The 10,106-nt window shown below is 63.8% G+C and overlaps 3 protein-coding genes across 3 annotated transcripts; 2 read left to right on the top strand and 1 right to left on the bottom strand.

Annotated features, from left to right (window-relative positions):
- Positions 1-1,607, top strand: LOC307065739 (UPF0598 protein C8orf82 homolog; the record flags this gene model as incomplete). The annotated part of the gene is made up of 3 exons (XM_079722658.1): positions 1-205; positions 854-902; positions 1,162-1,607. Exons 1-3 carry the CDS (start codon positions 44-46, stop codon positions 1,605-1,607), a joined length of 657 nt encoding a protein of 218 aa, XP_079578784.1. The 5' UTR covers positions 1-43.
- Positions 1,608-4,042: 2,435 nt separating this feature from the next.
- On the top strand, positions 4,043-6,675 carry LRRC24 (leucine rich repeat containing 24). Its single transcript, XM_079722783.1, has 4 exons — positions 4,043-4,283; positions 4,436-4,714; positions 4,883-5,051; positions 5,732-6,675. Exons 1-4 carry the CDS (start codon positions 4,116-4,118, stop codon positions 6,652-6,654), a joined length of 1,539 nt encoding a protein of 512 aa, XP_079578909.1. The 5' UTR covers positions 4,043-4,115; the 3' UTR covers positions 6,655-6,675.
- Positions 6,676-7,110: 435 nt separating this feature from the next.
- LRRC14 (leucine rich repeat containing 14) lies at positions 7,111-9,458 on the bottom strand. Its single transcript, XM_079722743.1, has 3 exons — positions 9,115-9,458; positions 8,350-8,934; positions 7,111-8,250 (listed from the first exon to the last, which is right to left on the bottom strand). The coding sequence occupies exons 1-3, from the start codon at positions 9,441-9,443 to the stop codon at positions 7,683-7,685; spliced, it is 1,482 nt and encodes a 493-aa protein (XP_079578869.1). The 5' UTR covers positions 9,444-9,458; the 3' UTR covers positions 7,111-7,682.
- Between the last annotated feature and the right edge of the window lie 648 nt (positions 9,459-10,106).

The following is a 10,106-nucleotide window of genomic DNA, read 5'->3' as shown; positions in this document are numbered from 1 at the left end:
CGCCCCCGCGTGACCCTCTGGCCGCTTCCGGCACGGAAGGACGATGTGGGCGACGCGCGGAGTGCTGCGGACCTGGGCCCTCTGCTTGGCGCGGTCCCCGGGGACCCGGGCCTACGGTGGGGGCGGGGGCGTCTCCTACACGCAGGGCCAGAGCCCAGAGCCGCGGACGCGCGAGTACTTTTACTATGTGGATCATCAGGGCCAGGTGGGCGGGGCCGGGGCCTGAGGGAGGCTCCCGTGAGAGGCGGGGCCTGGTGCCGGGTTTCTGCGGGTCGGGGCCTGAGGGAGGACCCTGTGAGGGGCGGGGCCTGAGTAGGCGGGGTCTTTAAAGTAAGGGTACCCGACCTCCGCAGTCGCGCTGGAGAGACTGGGGAGCCCGGCCCCGGCCCCAGAGGATTAGGTCCGAGCGGCCCACCTCCCACACGTGGTTACACCCTGCGCGCTTTGCATACCCAGATCCTGCGGCCCCCAGCTCGGGGCCGCCCCACCTGCTTTGGAAGCCCTGGCGGGGACATCCGCTATATACAGGAGGAAGCAAGTCAGATAGCCTCCGCAGAGGAGGGGCACACCTAATTAGAAACTTGAAAGGAGGAGGGAAGAGGCGCGGGAAAGGCATGCCAACCCAGAGAACCTGTGCATGAGGAAGCAAGGCCGGGGGTGCGGGGTAGATGTGGGGAAGTCTGCAGGGCCCCCAGGCTTACCTTCCACGCGCCTCCCTGCACACGGTGTGCACAGACGAGCAAAGAAAGCGGACACCGGCCCGGGATCAGGCCCGCCCAGGCCTTCTCTCCCTGGGGCCGGCTCTGTCGGGCTTCCCCCTGGGACTCAAGGGCCACGGTCTGCCTCTCTGCAGCTTTTCCTGGATGACTCCAAAATGAAGAACTTCATCACCTGCTTCAAAGGTACTGATACGCCCTCCTCCCCCACCTTCCCTCTTCCTTCGGGTAAAGCCCTGAAGGGCTCCGCTGCCCAACCACAACAAGGGCACTGGCCGTCCTGCGCTCAAAAGCCCCCTATCTAGAGTGAGGCCTGGGAGGCTGACCGACCGCCAGCGTCTGCCCTTGGTGTGACCCAGGGCGAGCCGCCTGCCTGCGGCAGTAGGGCCTAGGGGGCTTCGGGGCCCGGCATGCTGAGCAGTCGCGGCCTCCCCCCACCCCACAGACCCGCAGTTCCTGGTCATCTTCTTCTCCCGCCTGAGACCCAACCGCAGCGGGCGCTACGAGGCCTCCTTCCCCTTCCTTTCGCCCTGCGGCAGAGAGCGCAACTACCTACGCTGCGAGGACCGTCCCGTGGTCTTCACGCACCTGCTGGCCGCTGGCCCCGAGCCCCCGCGCCTCTCCTACTGCGGCGGCGGCGAGGCCCTGGCCGTGCCCTTCGAGCCGGCGCGCCTACTGCCCCTGGCATCCAATGGGCGTCTCTACCACCCGGCGCCGGAGCGCGCGGGCGGCGTGGGCCTGGTGCGATCGGCTCTGGCCTTCGAGCTCAGCGCCTGCTTCGAGTACGCGCCCGGCGCGCCCGAGCTGCCCTCGCACGTGCGCTGGCAGGGCATACGTTTCGCCCTCACCATGGACCTGGCCCCGCTGCTGCTCGCCGCCCCGCCGCCCTGAGCAGCGGGCTCGTAGCCGCTGGCGCCCCCAGCCCCGCTGCGCCCCCCGGACTGCGTCGCTGCGCACGCGCCACCCGGAGAGCGTGCTGTCCGAGTGCGCGTGCGCGGCGGAGGTGCGCCGCGGCCCCGCCCCGCCCGGCGCTGTCCGAGGTGCTGCCGCGGCCCGAGAACCGACGCTGGGAGGGGCGGGGTCACAGGTGCTCTACCCTGTCCGCACACCCCCGGCCTGGGGCGTCCTCGGCGTCCTCGGGTTCGGCCAGCGCTCGCGACGGCAGACCCGGGCGGCCGGGAGGGAGGTGCGGGGGCTCCAGTGAGCGAGCGCGAGCGGCGCCCGCCCCTCCCCCGCCCGGCGCTGCTCGGTGGGCCGGGGTTCGGCGGGGGAGCCGCGCCGCAGGAGTGTCAGGTGAGGGGGCGCCCGACCCAAGGTCAGTGGGCGTGGGGGCGGGATCAGGGGCCATCCCGGCTCTGTCCCCGGCGATCACCGAGAAGGGCGTGCGACCTGGCGGGGACCACGCCCTGCCCTGAACCGGCCCAGGACTGGCCGCGCCGGAGGGGACGCAAGGGGCGCCTTGGGAGATCAAGGCACCCGACTCCGGCCTCGCACTGCGCTGGAGAGCGTCGCAGGGCTTCCTCCATTACCCCTCCAACCTCCCCTCCCCGCACAGATGGGCTCCCTGGAGACAGTGACAGCCTTCTCCAAATCCAGTATGTGACGCCCCGCCCCCTGCCCAGCCAGATTAGGGGGTTCTCCGCTGAGTAAAAGGATTTCTGGCCTGGCCTCCCCTGCTCTTCCTGCTTGAGTCCTCAACGCTGCCCAGGCCAGCCCTTCCACACGAATCAGCATCTAGTGGGTGTCTGTGTGGGCAGCAGTCCCCTGAGTCTTGAGGAGGAGACCAAGAACCGTCTCTGTTTGAGAGGCCTTGCCACTGGAAGGTAGGTGGGCACCCTGGGCCAAATCTTTTGCTCAGGGAAATGGATCCTGGGGGCTCAGAGTATGCCCCCTAGTTCTCGGGGTTCTTCACACACCTTCTGAGACATCTGGGAACTGCCTCTGCCTGGGCCAAAGCGATTCCATTAAAACTTTTGCTGTGCCTACTTCTTTTTTTTTTTTTTTTTTTTTTTTTGCGGTACGCGGGCCTCTCACTGCTGTGGCCTCTCCCGTCGTGGAGCACAGGCTCCGGACGCGCAGGCTCAGCGGCCACGGCTCAGGGGCCCAGCCGCTCCGCGGCATGTGGGATCTTCCCGGACCGGGGCACGAACCCGTGTTCCCCGCATCAGCAGGCGGACTCCCATCCACCGCGCCACCAGGGAAGCCCTGCTGTGCCCACTTCTCTTCAGTGATCTTAAATAATCATGTGAGTTACAATTTAGAGCAAGATTTAAACAAACACCAAGACCACTTGGTGTCTTTCCACATGACTCACTCTCCTAATAGGGAGACCAGGTGAACAGGCAGGTGTGCAGAGCGGGGACCATTTGAGGTGGGGCTGGAGGCTGGCTGATAGCACACCCTCAGCCGTACCATCCCTGGCTTCAGACTGGCTGGCTTCTCAGCCCAGGTCCCCACCTTTACAACTGGACTCATGGCGCCTTGAACTGGACCCAGGCCTTCTCCTCTATAGGATCACAGCTGCATGTGTATAAACCCCAAAACACTACACACTCCTTCAGAGTCCAGGAGATCAGTGTTTCCAGAGCCTACTTGGGAAACTACACTAAAACCCAGTTAGTGGCCCAAGGCCCCTCTTTCACACCTCAGCCATTCCAGGGCCCCACCTACCCCCAAAGACGGATGCACCTTTCTCGGAGCCAGCATGGAGAACACAGGCCCACAGCTTCTGAACTGGCTTTCCTATTTGTCTCATCCCCCAATTGTCTAACAATTTCCCTGAGGAAAAGCTCTAATTCTAGCTAAGCTGTTCTACCAACTCCCACCCCCCAGGAAGGCAGGGCCAGAGGCTGGACAAAGCTGTGCCTGTGGCTGGCTGGTGGCTCCCCTGAGACCAGCTGTGCCCATGTCCTCCATCAGTTCACAACAGGTGAATCCCAGGGTTGGGGTCATAGCATGAGTTGTAGAGATAAAAATGACTAGAGTAAACGCTGCGTCAAGGTTAGGTGAGGGCAGGGACGGACACTAGCAGCGTGGAGTCGTGGGCAGAGATGGGATGGGGAGAGAAGTGGTTTGGGGTGGTGTAGGCGCTCCTTCTGTGGCCTGTGTGGCAAGACCGAGGACATGAGAAATTCTAAACCGAAACCTGATGCCCCAGATCTTTATGCTTTTTTATAAAGGAAGGCAATGAACGTTTTATTTTATCAGTTTCTCGAACTAATTTCAAACTTCAAAACTCAGACACGCTGTGTCCCTCCATCCGCGCTTTTCACTGGCTCTCAAATGTTAGGGACAGGCCTGACAACCTGTGTTTCAGGAGGCGCATCCCATCGGGGCCAGACTGTAGGGAGGCTGCTGAGAAGGCTGCAACTTCGTGGCCTGCGGCCGGTCCCGCAAGAGATGGCCCCAGGGGCGCCCGCACTGCTGCTGCTGTCGCTGCTGTCACTGCCGGGTCTCCCGCCTCGCGCTGCCGGCTGCCCTGCGGCCTGCCGCTGCTACAGCGCCACGGTGGAGTGCGGCGCCCTGCGGCTGCGCCTGGTCCCGCCCGGAATCCCGCCCGGGACGCAGGTGGGCACCGAGTGGGGCTGCCGGGCTGTGGGCCAGGGGTGCCCACGACACGGAGGGATGGTGTGTGAGCCTCCCGGTGGGTGAATGGGGCGCCCTAGGGAAAAGAGAGACCCCCCTCAGCGGGGTAAACGCCCTCCCTCCTTCTGGCACAGACGCTGTTCCTGCAGGACAACAGCATCGCGCGCCTGGAGCCGGGCATCCTGGCACCCCTCGCCTCCCTGCGTCGTCTCTACCTGCACAACAACAGCCTGCGCGCCCTGGAGCCAGGCGCCTTCCGTGCGCAGTCGCGCCTGCTGGAGCTGGCGCTCACCGGCAACCGGCTGCGCGGCTTGCGCGTTGGCGCTTTCGCCGGCCTGGCCCAACTGCGCGTGCTCTACCTAGCTGGCAACCAGCTGGTACGGCTGCTGGATTTCACCTTCCTACACTTACAGGTGAGGGGGGAGGAGTGGGCAAGAAGGGCAAGAGGTCCTCCTGCACTGCCACCTGCCTTACCGGGCTGGCGTAGTGAGGGGGAGAAAAGGCAGCCCAGTCTAGCCTGGTAAGAAGGGGACATGTCCCTCAGCGCCCCTTTCCCTGATGACCTACTGTCCCTGCTTCAGCGACTGCAGGAGCTGCACCTGCAGGAAAACAACATCGAGCTGCTTGAGGACCAGGCCCTGGCCGGGCTCTCCTCGCTGGCACTGCTGGACCTCAGCAGGAACCAGCTGGGCACCATCAGCCAGAAGGCCCTGCAGCCCCTGGCCAGCCTGCAGGTCCTGCGCCTCACAGGTACCTCTTTCTGGAGGCAAGGGACTCTCATGCAAAGGTAGCTTCCTTGACCACAGTGGTGGCAGTAGGTAGCCAGCCCAGCTGTGGAGGGGGCTCCAATGGCAGTGCTCTGGGGGTCCCCACCACCACCCATAGCTATGACAGAAGGCTGCTAGGAGTAGGGGTGCTGGCTGGGTTACAGTTGCCTAAGGGAGACAGAAAAGGTATGAGTCCCTAAACAAACGACACAGCTGAGCGGCTCACACGCTTTAGGGCCAGGAGAGGGCAGGCAGGAAAAAACTGGAAAGATGAGACCAGGACTGGGGACATTTCCTGGAGACAGCACCCGAAGACAAGGCTGGCAGGACGTGCAAGGTTTTAGTGCTGGTGGGATATCTCTGTGCACACAGAGGTCCCCCCCAGATAGCAAGACTTGTCACAGGGAGAGTCGTCGGAGGAGCGGGGGCTTTCTCAGAGATGGGTGAAGTAAACTGGACGTGCATCACAGAAAGGAGGTTGGGGGGGGGGGGTGTTGGCTGCCCACACTTAAGGAGACTGGGGTCAGAGAAGGGGTGGCAGGGGTCCCCAACTGTGGGAGGTGAGAAAGGGGCTCCTGCTCTGGCCAACAACCCCAACCACACACGCTGTGCTCTGGAGCCGCCCCTGAGCTAGCTACCTGTCCGCTGCTGCTCTGCCCACAGAGAACCCATGGCGCTGTGACTGTGCCTTGCACTGGCTGGGAACCTGGATCAAGGAAGGGGGCCAGCGACTGCTCAGCTCCAGGGACAAGAAAATCACGTGTGCAGAGCCCCCCCGCCTGGCACTTCAGAGTCTCCTGGAAGTATCTGGCAGTAGCCTCATCTGCATCCCACCCTCTGTGCACGTGGAGCCACTGGAGGTGACAGCCAACCTGGGTGAGGACCTGCGGGTTGCCTGCCAGGCTTCCGGCTACCCGCAGCCCCTGGTGACCTGGAGAAAGGTGGCGCAGCCTCGCGAGGGGCCGCCGCAGGCCCAGGCCCAACCTGAAGGCGGGGTGCCGGGCCCAGGTGGGCCCGGGGCATCCGACACGGGCAGCGGCATGCTCTTCCTCACCAACATCACCCTGGCCCACGCTGGCAAATACGAGTGCGAGGCCTCCAACGCCGGCGGCGCCGCGCGCTTGCCCTTCCAGCTTCTGGTCAACCTGTCCCAGCAGCTGCTGCTGGCGCCTGCGCCGCCCCGGGCCGGCGACCCAGCCAGCCACGAGCCCCTGCCCGAGGCGGGCGGCATGGCCTTTCGCGCCCTGGGCCTGGCCACGCAGACGGCCATCGCGACGGCCATCGCGCTCCTGGCGCTCACGGCGCTACTGCTGGTGACCATGATCTGCCGCAGGCGGCGCAGGCGCAAAAAGGCACCAGGGCTTCCCGGGGAGGGCGCGCTCTTCGTCAACGATTATTCGGACGGGCCTTGCACCTTCGCGCAGCTCGAGGAGCTCCGCGACGAGCGGGGCCACGAGATGTTCGTCATCGACCGCTCCAAGCCGCTCTTCGCCGAGGGCCCGGAGGAGGCGGCCGAGGGCGCAGCGCCCGGAATCGCGCAGGGTATCCCGCTGCAGCCGCCAGCCGCCTACGAGATCCGTTGCTGAGGGGGGGCGGGGCGGAGGCGCGCTGATGACGCGGGCCCCGCGGATTGGCCGGCCCGGCTCGCCCCGCGCATGCTCCAGCGCAACCAGTAAACGGTGGAAGCTGCGCCGCGTTGCGAGCCGTGTATGGGGTTTCTGGGCGTCCGGCGGGGCGGAAGCACCTGCAGACCCCTGCAGATGGAAGTTCTGGGGCGCGAACGGAGGGTAGCCAGGGTAGGCTTCCAACGCCCCACTGAGACCCTCCAAAAAAGACCCCTGCCCAAATCACCAGACCTTCAGCTGTGCAGGTCCGCCTCGGGCCCCGCCGCCCCAGGAAAAGCCTGAACCTCTGCGAGGAAGGGCGACGGACTGCGGAGATGTCTAGAGAAAAGATGGGGCGGCAGGCCGTTAAGACATATCACCCAGTGGCCAGGCTGGGGGTGACAGCAGCGCAGGAGACAACTCACTCTGACCAGTTAGGACAGAAAAAATAGCCACAGATTTAAGTTCTAAGCACACTGCACGTTTGTACCTTAAAGACACCCTCCGGCCCCCAAACCCGGCCGACAGGCAGTCTCCTGTGTGCCAGGGAAAGGAGAACGTTAAGAGGCCCCAGAGTGCCTGGGAGCCCAACCCTCCCCGAAGCAGGCCCCTGTCCAAATTTCCACCCCAGAGCAGTCTGCTCTTGGGGAGGGCCCAAAGGAAAAAACATCCTCTCTCAGCTCATAGATCCCAGGAACATTCCAAGGAGAGAACCAGGACACCAGAGGGCAGCTAAGTGCTGCCAAACCAGGCAGGGCCATGTAGGCCTGGAATCCAGCCCTCAGGCCCACAGATGGTGAGTCAGGGGAGCAAGTGCAGGACAAACTGCACAGGGTACTGCAAAAAGCATGGGCATGCTCAAGGTGCGCCCAGGAGCAAAGAAATCAGAGCCTAGTGCCTTTGTGTCAGGCCTCCAGCAAGGTCCCAAAGGCTCTGACTACCCAAGGAGCAAGAGGCCTCCAGCAGCCCTGGACCCCAGGACAGCCTAACTCTCACCCAGAGCCTGGAGATCACAGGCTAAAGTAGTCTGCAGCCAAGCGCCCATAGATATCTGTGGTCCAGAGCACGTGGGCACGGCCTGAGGCCAGTAGCAACTGGTGCAATTCGGCCTCCACGCGGGCAAACTTCTCCTCATTGATAGAGGCTTCCAGCAGGACAGAGGCAGGCGGTGGCCAGGGCAGGCCCTCATAGCAGTCCACGGGGAAAGGGTGCACCACCGTGCGCAGCTCGGCCTGTGCCACCGAGTCCCTCAGGAGCTCCTTGAGGCCCGCCATAGACAGCGGGTTGCCGTAGAGGCCGAGGTAGCGGAGGCTGGCACAACGAGTCAGCACAGGAAGTGTGGCCAGCAGTTGGGTATCGGCAAGCTGGCACTCGGTCAGCTCGAGGTGCAGCAGCGTGGCTGCTGCTGCCTGCAGCAGACCCTGGAAGGGCTCCAGCTGGCTGCCAGACAGGTCATTGCCACTCAGGTCCAGCTTCTTGAGGTGGACAGCATGGGGGCTCCGTGCCAGGAAACGCAGGTCCTCAGGGAGCAAGGCACAGAAGGCCAGCTCCAGGCTCTCCAGGGGGCTCTGCAGGGTGCTGCGGAGGACACAAGGGGTCACAAATAGGCTGGGTCAGGGGAAGGCCTCCTGGAGGGGAAAGGAAGGGCAGGGCAGGGCAACAGCAGGGCCTGCTCACCTGAGCAGCTGGTCCAGCCGCCCCGAGAGAAGAGAGGAGCCCATGCTGAGCTCCCGCAAACAGGTGAAGCGGCCCATCTGGGCCAGGAAGTAACGGAAGTTGTCCTCGCCGTCCACAGAGGGCTGCCGAGAGTCCCCGTGCACATAGTGTAACCGCAGGCTGGCCAGGTGCTGGAAGCGGGCCACGTGTGGGATGATGACGGACAGGCCTCGCAGGCCCAAGTTGTTGAAGCGCAGGTCCACGCGGCGCAGGCAGCCTGCATCCAGAAGCTGCAGCAGGGCCACGGTATTGCGCATGGGCAGGTCCTCAGCCCGCAGGTCCCGGCAGCAGAGCCGCAGTGGACTGCCCGCGCTGCTACGGAGTGCCTCCCGCAAGAATGCATAAGAGGCCCGGTTCACCCGCAGGTCCACACGCACCTCCACAGGAACGGGGGCCAGGCCGGGCTCTGCAGTCCTGCCCTGCTGCTGTGCGATGCACGTGCGGGCCACAGCTGCTGTGCAGTCCCACATGCTCATGGTGCCCGGGTCCTGCTCCACGCCGTCATCCAGGAGGCCCGTCATGTCCAGCACCCGCAGTGCGTGCTTCCTGGGAGCACGGGTGGGCTGAGGCAGGAGACAAGGGGACACAGCCCACACCCACTCCCAGCCACCTCAGGACAGGAGCAACGTGCCTGTTCCCGCATTGTGCTCTTGCACCAGCCTGGAACCTCTTAGGGGACCCTCTCTGCACCCCCCAGGCCCGAGGGCCCCTCCAGTGAGCCCATACCTGCAGAGGGGCTGTGTGCCAGCCTCAGTCTCCGGGGTGTGGAGCCGGGCAGTCAGCCCCAGGATCACAGCTTGCATGCTCTCTGTGCTAGGCCGCTCCTGCAGCAGGGCCCGGCTGCAGTGGGCACACTCCTGCAGCAGCTGCTGGAAGCTAAGCAGTGGAAAGGGCCACGTATGCACCAGCTCGCGCAGCACAACGGTCTTCTTGTCCATGAAGGCCACTTTGAAGAGCAAGGGGAAGAGCTCTCGTGGCAGCAGGGGCAAGGCCTGGCAGGCAGCTGACTGGCACTGGAGCACCTGCCGTGTGCTCAGGAACACAAGGGTGTGCATGGCGCTGGGCCGGGCAGGAGGCCACCTGCAGGGAAGGGCCCTTCAGTGGTGAGGACAGACCCCAGGCCTCCACCCCCTCCACGCACTGGTAGTGGGAAAGCTCAGCATGGAGCTCGGCACAAAGTGGAGAACCATGGCACCAAAGAGCAAGTGCTGGGTGCTCGGCCTTAGGCTAAGGGTAGTGAAAAGGAGAACAAGGCCACCCCCAGGCCCCGCCCTCCAGAAGCTCGGGGGCCTCCCTAGGGAGACAAAGCCATCGAGCAGCACATAAACAGCATGGCACCAGAGATGACCAGCTTGCTTTTGATGGCTGTTAATCTGCAGGGCCCACCATCTGTATTCCAGGCCTCCCAAATCACAATGCCACTTATCAGAGATCTTTTCTGCCCTTCCTTAAAAGTAGGCGAAAACAAAGTCTCCCTATCCCCCAAGCACTAGAGAGATGGGATACTACCAGGGGGCTGGAAGCTGCATCACAGGACCCTCTCCCAGCCTCCTCAAAAGCCTTGGGAGGCCGCCCTTGGGTTCTGTGCAGCACGTCAAAGAAGAGTTGGAAGTACAGATGCAGTTTAATAAACAGCAGGGCAAGTAGAAAGAACCAGAACCCAGACAACTCTTGAGTCCAAAGGGCCTGAGTAACCCAAGCCCTCAACACGAGCCCCA

This window comes from Hyperoodon ampullatus, assembly GCF_949752795.1.
Source record: "Hyperoodon ampullatus genome assembly, chromosome: 17".
In the NCBI taxonomy this organism is placed as follows: domain Eukaryota; kingdom Metazoa; phylum Chordata; class Mammalia; order Artiodactyla; family Ziphiidae; genus Hyperoodon; species Hyperoodon ampullatus.
This window is presented reverse-complemented; position numbering and strand designations above follow the sequence as displayed.

Bases quoted from the DNA above. Each gene is read 5' to 3' on its own strand.
- LRRC24 (XM_079722783.1), top strand. From the start codon at position 4,116: ATGGCCCCAGGGGCGCCCGCACTGCTGCTGCTGTCGCTGCTGTCACTG. The intron at 4,284-4,435 runs GTGGGCACCGAG...CTTCTGGCACAG, and splicing joins GAATCCCGCCCGGGACGCAG to ACGCTGTTCCTGCAGGACAA. The intron at 4,715-4,882 runs GTGAGGGGGGAG...TCCCTGCTTCAG, and splicing joins TCACCTTCCTACACTTACAG to CGACTGCAGGAGCTGCACCT.
- LRRC14 (XM_079722743.1), bottom strand. From the start codon at position 9,443: ATGCACACCCTTGTGTTCCTGAGCACACGGCAGGTGCTCCAGTGCCAG. The intron at 8,935-9,114 runs GTATGGGCTCAC...CCGTGCTCCCAG, and splicing joins GGCACACAGCCCCTCTGCAG to GAAGCACGCACTGCGGGTGC. The intron at 8,251-8,349 runs GTGAGCAGGCCC...TGTCCTCCGCAG, and splicing joins CGGCTGGACCAGCTGCTCAG to CACCCTGCAGAGCCCCCTGG.